This window comes from Martes martes (assembly GCF_963455335.1).
Source record: "Martes martes genome assembly, chromosome: X".
Lineage (NCBI taxonomy): Eukaryota > Metazoa > Chordata > Mammalia > Carnivora > Mustelidae > Martes > Martes martes.
In genome coordinates, this window is record NC_137897.1 from 95,671,026 (window position 1) to 95,693,288 (window position 22,263).

Genomic DNA, 22,263 nt, shown 5'->3' on the forward strand with positions numbered 1-22,263 from the left:
ATACCAATTTAGCTTCAATAGTATACAAAAACTCTGGACCTATACACCTCAATCCCTCCCCCTTTTATATTGTTACACTGTTTACCAATTAGACTTATAATTAGTTTTTAGTCTTTTAAATCATGTAAGAGAAAAGGAGGAGGTACAAACCAAAAAAAAAAAAAATACAGTATTATTGGCTTTTATATTTACCTATATAGTTACCTTTACCAGTGTTCTTTATTTCTTCATATGGCTTCAAGTTATTATCTAGTGTCCTTTTACTTCAGCCTGAAAGTCTTTCTTTAGCGTTTCTTGTAAGGCAAGTCTACCAGCAATGAATTCCCCCGACTTTTGTTTATCTTGAAATGTCATGAACTCCCATTTTTGAAGGATAGTTTTACTGGATACAGATTCTTTACTGACAGTTTTATTCCTTCAGCAGTTTATATATGCCATCCCACTACCTTCTGAAGAGAAATCACCTGTTAATCTTATTGAGGTTCTTTTATATGCAATGGGTCACATCTGTTTTGCTGCTTTCAAAATTTTCCTTGTCTTTGGTTTTCAACAATCTGAGTATAATATTCTTGGTGTGACTCTCTTTGAGCTTATCCACTGTTTATGGAGCTTCTTAGATGTATAGATTCATTATCTTTCATCAAATTTGGGAAGTTTTCAACCTTCTTTTTTTCAAACATACTTCTGTCCCTTTCTCTCTCCTCTGCTTCTAGGAGTCCAATGTACATATTGGTATTGGATGTGTCCTATAGTCTCTCAGACTTTGTCATTTTTCTTCATTCGTTTCTCTTTCTGCTCCTCATACTGGATAACCTCAATTGGCTCATCGTATTGGCTGATCGTTTCTTCAGCCTTCTCAAATCTGTTGGTGTAACCCTCTAGTGAATTTTTCATTTCAGTTATCATACTTTTAGACTCCAGAATGTTTGGTTCCTTTTTTTTTTTATAACTTCTATTCTTTTTTTGATATTCCACCTAGTCTCCTTTAGCTCTTTGTCCATGGTTTCTCATACAGATCATAAACATATTTAGAACTGGTGATTTAAATTATCTACTAAGTCCATCACCTGGACTTGCTCAGGGATAGTTTCTATTTTTTCTTCTTGTGAATGAGTCATACTTTGTTTCATTGCATACCTCACTATCCCTTCTTGAAAACTGGGTATTTTGAATATTATGTGGCACTCTGAAAATCAAATTCTGCCCCATTTGGGGGGTTTGTTGATGCTTATTGTGGGTTATTACTGTCTGCTTGTTTAGTGACATTTTGTGAAGTCTATATTATTGTCATGTTAGCCACTGAAATCTGTGTTCTGTCACCGTAGTGGTTAGCTAATGTTTTGAGTTTTCTTAAAGGCCTGAAGCCAAAAAAAAGAAGAAAAAGAAAAAAAAAAAAAAAACACTCTCCCAGTATTTGCATACTAGGCATGCCTCAACACTTGGCCAGGTCATTCACAATTCCATCTTAGTCTTCACTTCCTGCTTGTGCAGAGCCTGAAGGCCAGCCAGAGGAAAAAGCCTAAGATCTTCTCAGTCCTTTCCTGAGTAAGTATCCAGTTCTGGGCATAAGCAGGCCTTTTGTTCCAATTCCCTGGTACATGTTATTCCCCTGTATTAACTCCTTATCCATCTTCTTTCTTCCCAGGCTTTCAGTCTTTCTATTGCTCATCTAACCATTATCTCTTGCTCTAGGCTGCTAAAGCCAGTAGTTGTGCCTTTAAATTCTTTTGGCAAAAGCCACCCCAGATCTGGAGATGCTCCTAGTAAGACAAATCAAAAACGGGCCCTTGCACAAGTCCTTAAGGGAAGAGCCAGAGAGGTTGCAACCCACAATTCTTTATGTCCTCTGGCATTAGCAATCTACACTAGGAGTGCAGGCTTCTATCTTCATACCCACCATCGATCTGGGCGTAAGGGATAGTAGGCAGGCAATTTATAACATCACAGTGCTCTCTTCCCCAAAGCAGCAGCTTCTTTCTTCACCCAGCCTTTCCTTAATTGTTGTAAGTTTTTTACTAAATTCCAGAGTTCTGTAAAAGTTGATTGACAGTTTTTTGCCAGTTCATTAGTTGCTTTTATGGAAGGACAGCACTCTGGAGTTCCCTACTCTGCCATTTTCAGTCATGTCCTACTGTTGCCATTTATGGACTCCTGGGTCACTGCCCATCATTTAGTAACGATCTTATAGCTTCTGATTCACTGTCACTCTGTCCAACTCTACTCCTTTCTTAATTTTTGGAGATTTTCATATATACGTAAATGATATTTCCATCATGCTGGCCTCTTGGCTCCTGGAACTCATCTCTTCCAAAAATCTTCTCTTCTACCCCATCTCAGCCACTCACTCCATTTCCTAAACTTTAATATTACCAATACCTACAACCCCTCCAAAATGTTTATTTCATGTATCTACCCTCACAGAGATCCTTAATCCTGCTGGAAGTCATACTCTTTCTCTCATTTACTCTCCTACTCTCCTACATAACTATTTCCTGCCTTCTTTCCTAACCTCTCCTAACCTCTAATACCTCCTCTCTCAGCTGATGACCTTATTTTCTATTTCGGCAAGGAAACTGGAGCAATCAACAAAATTTCTACAAACTCTCACCCTCACATCCATCCACCTACCAACAGCTGTACCTACATTTGCTGCTACCTTTTCAATTACTATTCTAGATGAACTCTCTATGCTCCCATTTAAAGTCATTCCATCCACTTAAGCCATAAACTCCATCCTCTCTATCCAAGAATATTACTCCAATAACTCTCTCCTCTCTCTCATACATCACCAGTTTTGTGCCTTTCTCCTCAATCATTCCCATGAACATATAAATGTGTTCTCTCTTCCATCTTCAAAAAATAATCTCTCTTGAGCTCACTTCCCCTGGCAGCTACCTTTGTGTCTCTTTGTAACAACTGCTTTAGAGTTGTCTACTCTATCTCCAGTTTACTCTCCCCATTCTCTTAACACCACCCCAACTTTACAAAAATGGCTAGTTTTGCTCTCCCTGATGATAAATCCAATGACCAAATATTAGTCCTCATCTTAAATGACCTATCAGAGGCATTTAACAAAGTTCATCATTCCTTCTTCCATTTAGCTTCCAAGATGCTACATCTTCTTTATTGTCCTCTTACCTTATGCATTACTTCTGTATCTCCTTTGCTGATTCCTCCTCTTCTCCAGGCCTTTAACATTGGAATGCCAAGGCTCAGCCCCTGGTTCTCTTCTCTTATCTCTCTAGACCCAACTCTTGGTGATTTCATTTAGTATCACAACTTCAAATATCATCTACATGCTTCTGACATCTACATTTCTATTTCTAACCCAGTCCTTTCTCCTGAATACCAGATCTATACATCCAGTTATTTACTCAACATCTCACTTGGATATCTAAGACATCTCAAACTTAAAATATGCAAAACTGGAATTCCTGACTCCTACCCACAGCACACCAAACCCATTCCACTTGAAATTTACTCTATCTCATTTGATAATCACACCATCCTTTTTGCTGCTCAGTACAAAAAAAAAGGTTAGAAATAGCCCCAACTCTACTCTCACATTCTATATCTAATCAATCAACGAATACGATTGGCTCCACCTTCAAAATATATTCAGAAGCTCATCAACTTCTACTGCTACCTTAACCATATTGATTCTTTGATAACCTAAGTCAAAATACACATATACACAATGCCTACCATCTCTCTTTTCTCTCTCTCTCTCATACACACATACTGCTCATGTCACCATTAGAGGCAGCTACTAAAGTCTGATCCAAAAACGTTGGTCTCCTTGTTGTTTTCCAACACATCAGGCATGCTCACACCTTAAGGCCTTTGCGTTGGCTGTTCTCTTTGCCTAGGGCCTCTTCCCCAGATACCTGCAGAGTTTAAACCTCACATCTTCATTTCATTGCTTAAATTTCTCTTTTCAATGAGGTATACTTTCACTATTCCATGTAAAATTGCAACCTACTTCTCTAGCACTCCCATTCTTCCTTACCCTGCTCTACATTTTTTTTTGCCCCATCTCACTGATCACCTTCTAATATACTATATAATTTACCTCAAATATAAGCATCATGAAGGCAAGAATTTCTATTTGTTTACAGATGTAGCCCCAGCATCCAGAACATTACCTGGCACATAAGAAGTACTTGATCAATACTTTTTTTCTTCAAATATTTTTTTAAGTAATCTCTATACCCAAAGCAGGGCTCAAACTCACAACCCAAGATCAAGAGTCTCATGCTCCACCAACCCAGCCAGCCAGGTGCCCCACTGATTAGTATTTTTTTTTTCCCCCAAAAGCAGGCTCCATGCCCAGCATGGCACACAGTGCAGGGCTTGAACTCATGACCCTGAGATCAAGATCTGAGCTGAGATCAAGAGTTGGTTGCTTAACTGACTGATCCACCCAGGTGCCCCCGATTAATATCGCTTAAGTGAGTGAATTTAAGTTATAATAATGCCTAGCCACAATACTACTATTACTACTACAGTCGTGTTCTGAATCCAGAAATCAAGGGGCTATGATATGGGTAAGAGTCATCATCTCCTTTCTCTTTCCTGTGGCAAGACAACTCTAGCCTTTTGGTACCCTGACACATTCTAGTACTCCTTTCTTTCTGTCCCTTGTGCTAATCCTCATCCTGTCCCTAAGCCCTCTATTATAGCCATCCCTGTTAGGGAAATCAAGCAGATGTGCCTGACAAATTTTCCAAAGTCTGCTTTCAAACTGCTTACATCCCCTGCCACTCTTCCAAGTCAAAACATCCAGTATAGCCGATCCTGGGTTGAAAATAGGATAAAATCACTCTCACTGACTTCATGGTTTAAATAATCAGCTTTGCCTAGAAATCCTAGCATTAAGGAAAAAAAAAGAAGCCTGTTTATCCAAATAATTCCCAACCGGTGAAAATCTGAGTTGTGGGCAAGTGGAATGAACATTTTCAGAAAGTGATGAGAAGAGGGGAGGATGGAGTAAGGCAAGGGACCAATACACAAGGGTGACAACATATGCCTAGGAGCCAATTCCCAGGCTTACTTGCCCTAAGCAGTTCTTCATTTTCATGGTTGTCCTCACTTTATCTCTCAGACCACAAATTACTGAAAATCTGTGACATTTCTTCCTCTACCCTCAGTGGTCCTTAAGACTACAGATTTGTATAAGATAGTTCAGGCAACAGAAACAAAGGAATGGTGTTACATAGAGCAATATGAGGGTTACTCTTTCCGATAATAGGTTATTTCTAAATCAAATGTTTCTTGACTGGGTATTTCTTATATAAGAAAAGGGCCAATCATCTATTGAAAAAAAAGGATTATTCCAACACTGTCAAACCCCCAGGGATATTTTACTTCAGCTCAAAAGTGTTACCATTATGAGGAATATTTTCATATAAAAATTTTTAAATTCTGAAACTTTCAGCTAATAAAGCTTGATGTTATGCAGTAGGTCATTATTCACTGTAATATGCTCTGAAACCTATAGTCTCCAAAGCCATATCCTATATTCTAATTAATTAAGCCCAAGTTAAATTTCAGCCACCTTGTCACTTTAGCAGTTGGCTTCATGTTCTCAAACCCAAAGCAATCATGGTACCTCCTAAGATGTGATAAATATTTCAACTTCTCTTTCCTTGTACTAAGAGTAGACTCCCTGGCTGTTGGTAGGAACAGGGAAAGCTGCCATGACTAATGTTTGAACAAAGATTAAGTACTCTTGCCTGAAAACACTGCCATATGTCTTGTTTGGTATCAAAATGCTACATGAAGTTCTGATCTGATTTCTCTTCTGGGAAGTCCCAGAAAATGGAAAATAAAAGATAAGCAGAGGCAATAGGTGGTGTTACTTGAGAATCCTAAAAGAAATTGTCTTAATGGGGCGCCTGGGTGGCTCAGTGGGTTAAAGCCTCTGCCTTTGGCTCAGGTCATGATCCCAGAGTCCTGGGATCGAGCCCCGCATCTGGCTCTCTGCTCAGCGGGAAGCCTGCTTCCTCCTCTCTCTCTCTCTCTGCCTGCCTCTCTGCATACTTGTGATCTCTATCTGTCAAATAAATAAATAAATAAAATATTTTTAAAAAAGGAAAGAAAGAAATTGTCTTAATATCCTGAATTTGAGCTCCGAGGACAGGAAAAGACCTTCTTTACCAGAGTATACTCAGTGCCTAGCAAAGCATAAGCATATCATAAACATTCCATAAATGAGTATTTCTTTTTTTTTTTTAAAGATTTTATTTATTTATTTGACAGAGAGAGACACAGCGAGAGAGGGAACACAGCAGGGGGAGTGGGAGAGGGAGAAGCAGGCCTCCCGCTGAGCAAGGAGCCCAATGTGGAGCTCAATCCCAGAACCCTGGGATCATAACCCTAGCTGAAGGCAGATGCCCAATGACTGAGCCACCCAGGCGCCCCCATAAATGATTATTTCTTGACTAAGTATCCCAGACAGGTAGACAAATCAGGAATGCTCTACCAAAAGGACAATAGAGCCCTTATTACATTAAAATCCTCCATGCTATCATGAAAGTTATCTTCCTAAAAACGCAGATCACTCATTTACAATTAGTGAGCATTTACTATAGGCTAAATTAATTCAGAGAAATTGGTAAAATATAGACCCCACCCTAACTGGTTCACAATCTGGCAAAGGACACAGATATAGTTTATGCTACTATAACCTGGTAAGTGCTAGAAGTCTGTGTCAAGTTTTATAAGAACAGAGATTAAGTGCCAGAAGTCTGTGTCAAGTTTTCTAAGAATAGAGATTAAGAAATAACTAATTCCACATGGGTGAAGTGCCAGCAAGACTTTACAGAGCAAGTAGAACTTGATCTTAAAGAATAAACAGGAGTCCTTGAGATGAAGAAAAGACAGGTGAGAGGGTTGAGTAAGAAGAGTTTTCTAGTTATAAGGAACTGCATATAAATAAAGGTCTATATATACCAGTGTCTATACCTAACTTTAGGAAATGGCTAGTAATTTAATATGACTAGAATATTAGATCTGAGGGGGGAAAAACCAGTAAAGATGAGGCTGGAAAGAAAGAATGGGGATAGACTGTGAAGAGCCTTTTCTGCCACATTTAAAAGTTTGAATTTTATCCTGCAAAGGTTTTTAGAGCAGTGTGTCAATTTGATCTCTTTTAGAATATAAGAGAAGTAATAATATGAAAGATAGACTGAAAGAGAAATAATCAGAAGCACAGACTTGCTAGATAACTACTATAGTGATTTAAGTGAAAAATAAGGTAAAATACATCTCAAGAGTTTATCCATGTCCTTAAAAAAATTCCCATGGTCATTGCCTGTATAATAAAATTCTAATTCAACACGGTATTTAAGGCCCTTGACAATCTAAAGTGTGCCCACCTTTCCAACTTCACTTCCTGTTCTTTCTTTTCCCTCTATCTTACAATCCAGCCACACCAGACTATGTACCATTTCTTCAATCGGTTAAATACATTCATACTGCCATGTCTTCACTCATGCTATTTGTTATTGCTAAACAGACAATTCTCAACAAGTTCCTACTCATCCTTCAAGGACTGAGTTAAAAAAGAGTTATATCTATATATAAGTTTTCTCTGATTCCATCTCTCCCAAAGCAAAAATTTATTATGCCTTGCTCTAGGCTTTCACATCGTATCATTCATACTACTAATATAGTACTTATCATACAGCATTGTTAGCCATCCCTTTATCTACTTGCTTTGCTAGAATGGATGAGCTGAAACCAATCATTTACAAATAAAATTCAAATTAAGTTATACATATAAAACCATGTGATTTATCAATGTCTGTATATATATACATATATATGTATACACACTGTATACACACTGTATACACACACACACACACACACACACACACACACACATTTTTTTTTTACCTGGTAAAACTTGAATTTGAACCCAAGAATATGACACAGTGTTTGCGGTTCACACATACTCATGTAAGATTCTAATAAAGATATAAAGAAGTCATCATGTTCTGGCCTGCATTCAAACACTTCTAAAATGACATCCAAAACTCTATTGGGATCCAGATTAAAGCATCCTGCAACAGATGAGATATACATAAATTCAAAAATGATTATATACCATTTTTTAATTAAATCATTAATTTTCAGGGACAACTTATATAACAAGATAGAAATATTTTTTAAAACAACTTCTTTTACAAGTTTGCTTTCCCTGCATCAGAGGATAATCTTTATAATTTTCAAGATGATCAAGTCCACTCCCCACATTTTACAGATGAGAAATATGACTTGCCCAGGATTACAAAGTGGGTTAACAACAGAACTGGGGCTGGAGCCCAGGACCTGCAACACACAATCAAGTAAACTTTCTTCTATGCCACACTGTCCCAGGTCTTGATTACTCAAGCTAATTAAAGAGGTCCACACTTTTAATTCTCAGGAAAATATGACAATCAAACAATCCATTTACAAGTTAGGCAACTAAAGGGTTTTCTTTAATGTTTTAAGAAGCATTTGGAATGTTGGTAAACAGTTAAAAGTTCAGGTTCATAAAAGCAGAACATCGTTTTTAGAATCATTTCTTAATTTTTCTTATATATACAACAAAACTATAAAATATAACTGCACCACTGATTTATATCTATGGTTTTTGGCAGCATTCTAAAGAGAAAACAAGTATACTACTGATACTGAAGAGATGAAAGAACACCAAGGAGCTGGGGACATAACCAAAGAGTGTAGATAATACAAGCAAAGAGAGGAGAAAAACAATCCAGGCAGAGCCAGAAAAGAAAACAAAAACAAAAACTGAATAGGTCCCCACGGCTACTTACCCTTGCTAATCTCTTGGAGTAAGCTCAAAAGAGTCAATGGACACAAGATTTAATAGACATTCCTATCAGCCACCCTATTCTTTTTATTTTTTAAGGTTTTATTTATTAGAGAGAGAACACAAGCATGGGGAGCAGCAGGCAGAGGGAGAAGCAGGCTCCCCACTGAGCAAGGAGCCTGATGTGGGACTTGGTCCCAGGACCCTGGGATCATGACCCGAGCCAAAGGCAGACACTTAACCAACTGAACCACTCAGGTGTCCCAGCCACCCTATTCTTAATACATTATTAATTCCATTTGCATCCAGCTTCACCTGTTACCATAATTGTATTACAGTACAGTCCTATCATATGTGCATTTAATTTATGAGAATGCAACCATTTGCACACAACAAAAAATGTGAAATAAATTTAAACAATACAGAAGTTCCACCCACCATTCCTCTCAATAAAATGTATGCTTATAACCCTGAGCACGAAATATCAAGCCGCTGTCCCCTCAGTTTTTATCAACTCCCATATGCCTTGCACATCAACCTGAATGGAACTCTATTTTAAATTACATATTTTTCATTAGACATAGCACCTCCATGTAAGCTAACCACCTCATTGGGGCAAACAAATATTCATTTCTTCTAATGCTGGTGGAAGAAAAAACAACTGTGTTAAACTTAAAAATGTTAGTTGTGAACACTGTATTTTACAGATGACCTAAAGAAATTTTTCAAAGAAATTTCTTATATAACCTATTATAAGAGATTTCCAGAGTTACTTCTATTAACTCTACACTTAGTTATACCGAATGCTATAAACTAATATCTGATTCACAGTATCTAAACAATCACTTGGAAAACCAAACTCTCCAAATGTAAGAAGTATTTCTTGCCTCTTTTTATGAAATCCAAAGTTAAGAATACATTTTCTTCTATTTCTCATAATAAAGGGAAAAAAGACTAACACAGTAATGATGTCTTACTGAAAAGAGTTCCAAATTTTCACATATTCTCCAAAGAATTATTTACCTAAAGTTCTGAGAAGAAAATTTCTAAATATTTTCATTTCTCTCTATACCCCCAAAAAGTATGACCTATGAATGTAGAAGTGACTCCAAAATAGCAAATGGATTTTCTTAAAGATTTATTTATGAGAGAGAGAGAGAGCGAGAAAGCATGGAGGGGGAGGGTCAGAGGGAGAAGCAAACTCCCTGCTGAGCAGGGAGCCCAATCCCAGGACTCCAGGATCATGACCTTAGCCAAAGGTAGTCAGTTGCTTAACCAACTGAGCCACCCAGGCACCCCCTGCAAATGGAATTTTTAAAGGCTGTTGGTGGAAATACAAAATGTCAAATGGCACTACTTTGTAAAACTGGCAATTTCCTTAAAAATTCATAACTATGTTTATATGACCCAGCCATTTCATTCCTAAGTATTTTTTTTCATTCCTAAGTATTTACCCAAGAGAAATGTCTATGTTCATACAAAGACTTGTATAAATGTCTTTATTAAACAACTTTATTTATAATAGTACACACTCAAATGTCTACCAGCATGTAAATGGATAAACTGTATTACACTGTAACTGTAGTATATACAGTAGACTATTACTCAGAAATAACAAGGAAAAAACTAATAATACAAGCAAAAACATGGATGAATCACAAAATAATTATGCTGACTGAAAAAAAGCAGACCAAAAAAGAATACTCATTATATGATTCCATTTATAAAAGAATTCTAAAAAATGGAAACTAATCTATAGTGACAGAAAACAGAACAGTGGTTACCTGGAGAGGGGGAAACAGAGTGAAGGAAGATGAAACGCAAAGGGGCAAGAAGAAATTTAGGGCAAGGGGACAATGGTAAATGTGCATTATCTAGATTGTGGTGATGTTTTCACAGATGCATACATAACTCAAACTGTACACTTGAAATATATAGATTATTTATGTCAAGTATGTCTCAATAAAACTGAAAAAATACATCCAAATTCTCCAGCCTTGTAACTGCTCTCCTAATTTACTAAATATAAAAATCCAATCACCAAATAAAAATACTCTATCAGAGATGACAAAAGATCCATTAAATATAATTGTGAAAAAAATTGCTGGTTTGTAATTACCCATCAAACTACAACTAGAACAACATGTTACATGGGAATGCTGTGCTTCATTCACATTGTTTTAAAGTTTCTTTTCTTTTCAAGATTTTATTATTTATGAGAGAGAGAGTGTGTGTGAAAGAGAAAGAGCACTAGCAGGGTGAGGGGTAGAGCAGGGGAGCCTGATGCAGGACTTGATGCCAGGACTTCAGGATCATGACCTGAGCCAAAGGCAGATGCTTAACCAACTGAGCCACCCAAGCACCCCTAAAATTTATATTTTCAATGTGCTACAGTGCGGACCACCTTCATTTTTTTTTTTAACAGTATTACTGCATCAAGGCTATTCTATCAGTGATCTGCACTGTCAACTAACTACCAGTTTCCTAGGTGCAATTTAAGGCAGTAATCTAAAAGAGAAGATATGTACTTTTTTTTTAAGATTTTATTTATTTATTTGTCAGAGAGATAGAGCACAGGCAGGCAGAGCGGCAGGCAGAGGCAGAGTGAGAAGCAGGCTCCCTGTGGAGCAAGGAGCCCAATGTGGGACTCAATCCCAGGATGCTGGGATCATGACCTGAGCCGAAGGCAGCCGCTTAACCAACTGAGCCACCCAAGCATCCTGAAGATATGTACTTTTATTTATAACAGATATCAACCTTTGCATCTTTCACAACAGAAAAACTGGCTTATGAATATTCTATCGAGTGTCTCAAGTTTAGCACAACCAACTAGAATGACCTTTGCTCCGTAAGATGGAAAAAGTAACCAAACCATAGATTTAGAAAATGATTTTTAAAACCTTAAAGATCTGCTAGGTAACAGTTAAACTATTTCATACAGAGTAAGACTGTAGAAACAACCAGTAAGCTTGGAATTTCCAAAATATTTTTTTTCTAATGGCAGCTATGGCAGAACATAGGCACTCTTGTGCTCAACCATCTTAGAAAGGCTTTTGTCTAGCCCAAACATCAATAGTCATGTGATCTTGAAAGAGATCATAAGCCAAGTTCCCTACCTCTATCACCAGCTACATTAAAGATATATACACACATATAATGCCTTTATGTCTTCTGAGGAACAAACAGGGAACCATACTTGAAGGAAACAAGTGGAAAAATAAAAAAGTGGCAGAGCTGTAATGGCCACGGATGCATTTAAATAATTCAAATTATATTTAAGTAATATAATTTATATATATTTAAATAATTGAAATTTCATTTAAATAAACATTAAATAACCACCTGATATGTGCCAGGTGCTTGTGATATGAAGATTAATAAAATGCCTAAAAGAGAGTTTACACCTTTTGGATGACACATCTTTTTAGAAATGTGTTGAAAAATTGAAGTTCTCCCAAAGATAGACAAGATGACACTAGTCATTATTAAAGCAAGTGATTGCAACTAGAGGCAAAAAAAAAAAATACATTGATAAAACTGACAATGGCTGTTGGAGGAATATGATGTGCCAAACGGAGATTCCTAGCAGAAAAAAAAATCCCAAGGTAATACTGTAAACATGCCTGGGAGAGATGTTCAACCTGTACACTTCAGACAAGGAAACAGAATAGCTTCAAACATCACGTTCCAGACAGAAAGGACCTTATGAGACATAGAAAAACCATGTTTTAAACAAAAGGATATAATCTGGCATCTAGAATTACTTTAGAAACAGGCTATGCTGTAATCTGAATGCTTCTGCCCCTCCCACCAAAAATTCTTCTATGGAAATTCTAATCCCCAATGTGATATTTCAGAAGTGGGGACTTTGAGAGGTGATTAGGTCACAAGAGCACAGCCCTCATGAATGAAATTAATGTGCTTAAAAAAGAGAGCTCACCTGCCCCTTCTACCATGTGAGGATACAGCAAGAAGTCAGAAGTCTGCAACCTAGAGGAGGCCTTCACCAAGAACCCAACCATGCTGGCACCCAGATTTTGGGATTTCCAGCCTCCAGAACTGTGAGAGATACATTTCTGTTGTTTATAAGCTACCCAGTCTGTGGTAACTTATTATAGCAGTCCAAATGGACTAAAACAGGCTAATAAAAACCTATGTTAGATTACATCTAATAAATAGTATTTGCAAAGAACTGTGCATCTCAAGAAAAGAACCAGAAAACAAAGATGCAGAGAAATGCACCTAACAAAATAGAAGTATAATTGTAAGAAAAAAAAATCTATGTTTGAGAACACCAATTGCTGTCTTCTTTTTCATAGCAGAAAAAAACTCCTTCATAACTAGTATACAGTAAAGAAACTTCAATAAAGCAAAAATGCAAAGGAGGTAGTCAACTGGCTTCCCTTTTCAAGAGAGAGCAGAGAGCTGATACAAAGATAAGATGCTTCTAGGCTAGATGGCCCTTATATCCAGATTGGTCCAAAAATAAAATACTAAGTACACTCAAGCTAACTTAGTCAAAATGGTTAAATGTCCCATAATATGCCCAAGAATAATTCGGTCTGGGGTCTTCTTTTGTTTTTAATGTTTCTCAGGTCACTTGCCAAGCAACCAAGAGGACTTGTGACACTGAAAGTACAGAGGTCCTCACCATACCTTTCCCCACCCCTAGCCAAATCTACAACCTTGGATACCAGGCAACAAATCAAAATCCTGAGGTTTGGTGAACAGGCCTCCTGTTCTGGGTGAGTAGGACAGGGTTAGAGCCTAGGCCAAAAAGATCTTGGACCACTAAACCCAAAACCAGGAAGAACCATTTCCACTCCCTAAAACTCAACTCAAGTTAGCTAGCTCTGTGACTAATTCTTTTGATTTAGAGTAGAAACCAGCATAGTGTGGCCTATGGGTCAAATCCATTCAGTTTCCGTAAATAAAGTTATACCAGAACACACTTATTTACATACTGACTATGGTTACTTTCAAACTACATCAGCAGAGTTGAGTAGTTGCAACAGAAACCTTATGGCCCACAAAGCAAACAAATATTTACTACCTCACCCTTTAGAGAAAAAATCTGCTGACTCCTATTATTTTTTTTGAAGGGCATTGACTAGCTTTTAATTAAAGATGATAAATAAGGATTTCTCCTGACCAGACCAAGTGCCCTGAAATGTAAGTGCATTTTTTTTCCAAAAATTCCACTCATTCACTTGACAGAGAGAGATCACAAGCAGGCAGAGAGGCAGGCAGACATAGAGAGAGTGGAGGAAGCAGGCTCCTCACCAAGCAGAGAGCCCAACGCAGGACTCGATCCCTAACCTAAGCCAAAGCCAGAGGCCCAACCCACCGAACCACCCAGGTGCCCCTGTAAGTGCACTTAAATGCATACCTCCCAAACCAGGTATCAGTTCTGCCAATGGCTAATAAAGGACATCAGACCTGAGATAGCTTTGTATGAGGTATTATGTCCAGACTGCTCCTACAGAGAAAACGATGGGAATAAACAAGGGGAAACTCGTCCAAAGATGCTATGAAAATAAGATGCTGTGTCAGTGAACTGCTCTGGCCAGATAAGACAAGGCCTGCATGGAGTCTACATTGAGGGGAAATCCCATAAATTTTAACACTGAGAGAGTACTCATTGGAATTGGAGTCTTAATCTCAATTTTCATGTCAGTGAAAAATTCCTTTCTCAGACAATGGGGGAGAGGACAGAAGCAAGCCAGAGAGAAACAAACACTGAGTCAGGGAGATAAGCTTACTAAAATCTTCCATGTCAAGGGAAAGAGGCTAAAAATCACTATAAATTCTGTAAGAGAGAGAGAATTTTCATTCATTTTTTTCAACAAGTATTTATTTGGCACCTACATACCAGGCACTGAAGTTAGAGGTACTAAACAAAACAAAATCCACTATTTTCGTGAAGCTTACATTCCAAGGGGGGTAGAGAATAAACTGCATTTCATGTTTATGGTGGTAAGTGCTCTGAAGAAAACATAGTGAATGAAAGGGAGTGCTGAGGGGGATGGCCAGGGAAGGCTATACTGAGGAGGTTACATGTGAGTGCTTCTGGCCTAGTGTGCTTGGGAGTTCACTTGATAGCCTAGAATAGGGGTTTAGCCCAAGAAATCCAATTCTTTTTTTTTTTTTTTTTTTTTTTTTTAAAGATTTTATTTATTTATTTGACAGACAGAGATCACAAGTAGGCAGAGAGGCAGGCAGAGAGAGAGGAGGAAGCAGGCTTCCTGCCAAGCAGAGAGCCCGATGTGGGGCTCGATCCCAGGACCCTGAGACCATGACCCGAGCCGAAGGCAGCGGCTCAATCCACTGAGCCACCCAGGCGCCCCAGAAATCCAATTCTTTATATTCACAGAATATCCAAGTATATCATGAGCTTACAGTTGTGACTACCACATTGTTCTTCAGAGACAGTAATGTAACCTGTTCTGTAGGAGAGCCATGTTCAAGATAAGAAAGTAGTGTGTACTTTTCCAGTTAGATTAAAGCATAACTTCAAGAAAATCTCTTTGAAATGTTCCTAACATAACAAAGGACTAAAAAGGTATAAACCCACAAGGACTAAAATTAGAAGAAACAAGGACAGACAAGAAATGTCAACAAATACATAAAATAGAAACAAAAACAAGAGCAGAGTTTACATAGCATAAAAAAAATTTTTTTTTTTAAAGATTTATTTATTTGAGAGAAAGAGAGAGAAGGAGCAGTGGGGAGGGACATGGGACGGGGGCGGGGAGGGAGGGACAGAGGGAGAGAGAAGCAGACTCTTTGATGAGCAGGAAGCCCAATGGAGATCATGACCTGAGCCAAAGGCAGACACTCAACCACTCAACTGACTGAGCCACCCAGGCAACCCAGCATAAAAATTTTTACGTGAGAAATATCTTAAAAGAGTACATGACAGGATGTAAGGAAAGACAAACCTATAGGAAAGCAATATTGCCAAGCAAGCATCTCAAGCTAGATCAAAATGCTGCAGGAAAAATGTAGAGCCGACCCTGAAAAGAACAGAAAGGAAACCCTACAGGAGGCTTTTAAAAAATAGGTCACTGCCACAAAGTTAAGCAAGAGCCCTGAAGCCCATGGGCTACCAGTCTTGGTGGTAAACTGACAATAGGAGGAAGTAGCAAAGAGAGTAAATCAGCTGCCAGAACTAGACTCACTTCAAAGGGGAGTGGTGGGGTGGAATAGGTGATGGGGATAAAGGAGTACACTTGTGAGCACTGGGTGTGGCATGAAAGTGTTGAACCACTATATCATATACCTGACTAATATTAGTTACACTGTGTTAACTGCAATTTAAATACAAACTTTTAAAAAGGATAAATTTAAAGTAAAAGCTCCTTATCTGCTATACCTGCTGATCACCAAAAGCCTAAGCTAAAAACAAAGGTAACTGTAGTAAATCTAGTTTGATCCGGGTTGCTATACACAGGAATGGAGCTAGGGAATGAGGATTGGAACACTTCCTCTCTCTTTCTTAGTCATACATAAATTTCCAAAAGTGGAGAAAAAACTGAGAAGTGGAGCATAAGCATCCTCTAAAATATAACCAGTAAAGCAGGGAATATGACTTCTACAACAGATCTCAAAATCTAAGACATCTATGTGTTGTGAAATCTTCCCTAAGATAGCACAACACCTAACAAATAATAGCAAAAACTCTTTCCATTCTGGAAAATCAGGATTACACTACTTTTCTACCATTCATTCCTCCTTTCTATAGAAGCCAACTATTTCCTTCAAATGTTCAACACAAATAAAAAGAATAAAGCTGAAGAAATTCTACTTAAAAGGTAGGGCAAATAGCACTTCCCTATCTTTTACAACATCTGTTGCACTTATTTTAACAGGTTGTTGTAAAGATAAAATAAGCTATGCATCATAGTCCCTTGTAAAGGTATTTTTTAAATCAAGCTCAAAAAAACTAAACATCTCCATGTTTCGAGTGTTCAATAAAGATTTTATTAAGGTTTCACATTTGCTTATTTTGAGAGAAATACCAGAGAGAACAGAAATGTATAAAAAGACCCAGCACAGGGCACCTGGATGGCTCAGTGGGTTAAGCCTCTGCCTTCGGCTCAGGTCATGATCTCAGGGTCCTGGGATCAAGCCCCACATTGGGCTTTCTGTTCAGCGGGGAGCCTGCTTCCCTCTCTCTCTCTGCCTGCCTCTCTGCCTACTGTGATCTCTGTCAAATAAATAAATAAAATCTTTTAAAGAAATAAATAAATAATTTTTTAAAAAAACACCCAGCAGAAGAGAAATAATAAAGATCAGAGCAGAAATCGATGAAATAGAAACCAAACGAACAGCAGAAAAGATTAATGAAAGCAGGAGCTGGTTCTCTGAAAGAATTAGTAAGACTGATAAACTCCTGGCCAGACTTATTAAAAAGAAAAGAGAAAGGACCCAAATAAATAAAATCATGAATGAAAGTGGAGAGATCACAACTAACACTGAAGAAATATAAATAATTCTAAGAACATATTATGAGCAACTATATGCCAACAAATTAAACAGTATGGAAGAAATGAATACATTCCTAGAAATGTATAAAATACCAAAACTGAACCACAAAGAAACAGAAAACCTGAAGAGACCCATAACCAGCAAGGAAATAAAGTTGTAATAAAGAATCTCCAACAACATCCCAGGGCTAGATGGCTCCCCAAGGGAATCCTACCAAACATTTACAGAAGAATTAATACCTATTTTTCTGAAACTGTTCCAAAAAATAGAAATGGAAGGAAAACTTCCAAACTCATTTTATGAGTCCAGCATTACCCTGATCCCAAAACCAAAGACCCCACCAAAAAGGAAAATTACAGACCAACATCTCTGATGAATATGGATGCAAAAATTATCACCAAAATACTAGCCAATAGGGTCCAAAATTACATTAAAAAGATCATTCACCACGACCAAGTGGAATTTATTCCTGGACTGCAAGGTTGGTTCAACATCTGCAAATCAATGTGATACACTACATTAATAAAAGAAAGGATAAGAACCATATGATACTCTCAGTAGATGCAGAAAAAGCATTTGACAAAGTACAGCATCCTTTCTTAATTAAAACTCTTCACAGTGTAAGAATAAAGAGTACATAGCTCAGTATCATAAAAGTCATCTACGAAAAACCCCCAGTGAATATCATTCTCTATGGGGCAAAACCAAGAGCTTTTCCCCCAAGGTCAGGAACACGGCAGGTATGTCCACTATCACCACTGCTGGTCAACATAGTAAAAGAAGTCCTAGCCTCAGCAGTCAGACAACAAAAAGAAATAAAAGGCATCCGAATTGGCAAAGAAGTCAAACTCTCACTCTTTGCAGAGAATATGATGCTGTATGTGGAAAATTCAAATGACTCCGCCCCAAACTGCTAGAACTCATACAGGAATTCAGTAAAGTGGCAAGATATAAAATCAATGCACAAAATCAGGTGCATTTCTATACACCAACGAGACAGAACAACAAGAAATTAAGGAGTCAATCCATTTACAATTGCATCCAAAACCATAAGATACCCAGGAATAAATCTAACCAAAGAGGCAAAGGATCTGTACTCAGAATACTATAGAATACTGACAAAAGAAATTGAGGAAGACAAAAAGAAAAGGAAAAACATTCCATGCTCATGAATTTGAAGAACAAATACTGTGAAAATGTCTATGCTACCTAGAGCAATATACACATTTAATGCAATCCATATCAAGTTACCATCATCTTTTTCCACAGAAATGGAACAAATAATCCTAAAATCTGTATGGAACCAGTAAAGACCCTAAATAGCCAGAGGAATGTTGAAAAAGAAAACCAAAGCAGGTAGCATCACAGTTCTGGACTTTAAGCTCTATTACAAAGCCGTCATCATCAAGACAGTATGGTACTGGCACAAAAACAGACACATAGATCAATGGAACAGAATAGAGAACTCAGAAATGGACCCTCAACTCTATGGTCAACTAATCGACAAAGCAGGGAAGAGTATCCAATGGAAAAAAGACATTCTCTTCAATGAATGGTGCTGGGAAAACTGGACAGCCACATGCAGAAGAATGAAACTATTTCCTTACACCAGACACAAAGATAAACTCAAAATGGATGAAAGACCTAAATGTGAGACAGGAATCCATCAAAATAACCTTGAGGAGAACATAGGCAGCAACCTCTTCAACCTCAGCTCCAACAACTTCTTCCTAGACAAGTCGCCAAAGGTAAAGGAAGCAAGGGCAAAAATGAACTATTGGGACTTCATCAAGATCAAAAGCTTTTTCACATCAAAAGAAACAGTCAACAAAACCAAAAGACAACCAACAGAATGGGAGAAGATATTTGCAAACGACATATGAGATAAAGGGCTAGGATCCAAAATGTATAAAGAGCTTATCATACTCAACATCCAAGGAACAAATAATCCAATCAAGAAATGGGCAGAAGACAGGAACACACATTTCTGCAAAGACATCCAAATGGCCAACAGACACATGAAAAAGTTTTCAATATCACTTGGCAACAGGGAAATATAAATCAAAACCTCAGTGAGATACCACCTCACACCAGTTAGAATGGATAAAATTAACAAGTCAGGAAATGACAGGTGTCGGTGAGGATGCAGAGAAAGGGGAACCCACCTACACTGTTAGTGGGAATGCAAGCTGGTGCAGCCACTCTGGGAAACAGTATGGAGGTTCTTCAAAAAGTTGAAAATAGAGCTACCCTACAACATACTGGGTATTTATGACATACTGCACTACTGGGTATTTACCCCAAAGATACAAATGCAGTAATGTGAAGGGGCACCTATTCCCCAATGTTTGCAGCAGCAACGTCCACAATATCCTAACTATGGAAAAAGTCCAGATGTCCATCGACAGATGAATGGATAAAGAAGATGTGATATGTGTGTGTGTATATATACATATGTATATGTGTGTGTGTACACACACACACACACACACACACACACACACACACACACACACTGGAATATTATGCAGCCATCAAAAATGAAATGTTGCCATTTGCAACATGGATGGAACTAAAGGATGTTATTATACTAAGCGAAATAAGTCAATCAGAGACAATTATCACATGATCTCACTCGTATGTGAAATTCGAGAAACAAGGCAGAGGATTATAGGGGTAGAGAGGAAAAAATAAAACAAGATGAAACCAGAGAGGCAGACAAACCATAAGATTCTTAATCTCTGGAAACAAACTAAGGGTTGCTGGAGTGCAGTGGGTAGCAGGGATGAGGTGGCTGGGTGATGGACGTTGGGGAGGGTATGCATTGTGGTGAGCACTGTGTATTGCCTAAGACTGATGAATCACAGAACTGTACTCCTGAAACAAATAGTAAAATAAAAAATAATAATAATAATTAAAAAGGAAATGAATACAAACACACAGGTAGCACTGACAAAAAGATTTCTCATAAATATCATCCCAAATTTTATTAGTACTGATAAAATCTTACAAGTACAAGCTAGACACTTCTCTCATTTCTTAATTGAAAAAAAGAAACCTATAAGGGGGAATGCATTCATTTTGTCTTTACAGATATTCTCCAACAGTTTAAAAAAACTTAGTAACACATACTATTATTAGATATATGTCTTACCTATTAAAGATTTTATATTTTCTAAGATTAAATCACTAGTAATATTTCCAGATAAATCTTGCCCCAATTCAGCAATCAGCTTGGCATAACCTTCATTCTCTTCTCTTAACAAATTGAATTTTTGCTGCTTATAACTGAAATTAAACATCATAAAAGGGATAAAATTAATTCAATTAACAAGCTTGCATACAAGTAATGTATTCTCACTGATTTTTCCTCTCTTATATAAAGTATAAGAACAGTTGTTAAAGTTTTATTTCTTTGTATATTTTTTAAAATAGAAAATAACAGTGATTCATAAGAGACACCCCAATGTTAATTACACAGAGAAAACTAGTAACACAAAGAAAAAATACTGCTAATCTCAAGGAACAATAACATGCCACTATTTCCATGGCTAAGAAAATACCTAGAGCATAGCTGTACTTGTAAATTATTTTACTGGTAATAATAAAAGCACTGAATATTATTTTAACTTCTAATACAGAGAAAAGTTAACACTGGTTTCACACAGATGGAGTTCACTGCTGACTCAATAATCCTAGGCTTCTTTTAAAAGGAAAAAACACAAGACATGCTAACATCAACAACAAAAAAATTTTTTCAAACTGCCGTTAGAAACATCAAAATGAGAACTAAGGAAACATACTCAGATACTTGATCTGCAACATAAAGATAAATGTACTTACAAGAGTTTTGTCTTGATTTTAACTGACTTTTGATTGAACTGCTGTGATTGTTTGATAAGCCCTAATGATTCCAATGTTTCTGGATCCAGGCGTTCCTTTAGAACTGTGTCTGAAACTAAATACTGTATTAAAAAATATTAAAGGTCATTTATTCCTTAGCATTGTAATACATCCACAATTTAAATGCATTCAAAATAATTTTTCCCAAATAAGAATATTAAAAATCACATTAAATATATATCAACAACTTTCGATTTACTTTAAAAAAAAAAGCTTGGAACTTCAATTTAACAAAAACGATGACTCTCCAAGTACTGAAAAATGTGACATATAGCTCTTCAAATAAAACTCACTAAAAAATTATATGCGTGCTGTACACAGCCTATAAATGACAAGAACTACAGATGAAATTGATTAAAACTGTGTCTGTCAACTGAATTTTTCTTTAAGAGTAATACAGCACTTCAGCCTTCGTAAGTTTCTACTGCTTAAGTCAAATTCTAGCACAACAAAGACAAAGACATCTTCCAGTTCTGAGTAACAGCACTTCTCCTTGGTTCTAAATTTATGAACATAAAATGGTTTACTAGACAATGATTATGACAAGTTCTAGAATTTATTATTTCTAAGCTACCTCCATTCTTTTTCTCCGTCCCTAATAAAGACTTTATGAAAAACTGTTCTGTTTAAAAGCTGTCCACATCATTTCTACTCACTTGATAGATGCTTACCTTTTCCTTATTTAGGAACTTACTAGATCAGGAGTATCATCAAAAGTTTGATATATACAGAGAGTTTAAGTGATATGAAGCATGCATATTTCACAAATAATTAGCATGTCTAATTTTACAAAGCATTCCATTTCAAAATCCAAATCTCACCTTATAATGAATAGCCAACTGAATGTCAATATCTTCCTCCATTAACATGATTAACTGTGATTACAACTGTTCAATGTAAAAATCTAGAAAGGGAAAGTATTTTTTACAACTTACCAAACATGCTAATACCAATTGTGTAAAATAGTCTCTCTTGCTTTTTTCTTCTAAACAATTTGTCTCAATATCTATAATGATGGAAGAAAAAAAGATTAAAGTTTGATTTTT

The 22,263-nt window shown here is 37.1% G+C and overlaps 1 protein-coding gene across 4 annotated transcripts in view; it reads right to left on the bottom strand.

Moving 5' to 3' along the window:
• THOC2 (THO complex subunit 2) overlaps window positions 1-22,263 on the bottom strand; it is a gene marked incomplete at its 3' end in the record, with an annotated part of 114,410 nt that overhangs the window by 62,049 nt on the left and 30,098 nt on the right. For all 4 annotated transcript variants that reach the window (XM_080831202.1, XM_080831201.1, XM_080831200.1 and 1 more), the window contains exons 5-8: window positions 22,153-22,223; window positions 21,158-21,279; window positions 20,469-20,602; window positions 7,903-8,069 (exon numbers count right to left, since the gene is read on the bottom strand). In XM_080831202.1, coding sequence (XP_080687328.1) covers window positions 7,903-8,069; window positions 20,469-20,602; window positions 21,158-21,279; window positions 22,153-22,223 — 494 coding nt within the window. The remainder of the gene's footprint in view (window positions 1-7,902; window positions 8,070-20,468; window positions 20,603-21,157; window positions 21,280-22,152; window positions 22,224-22,263) is intronic.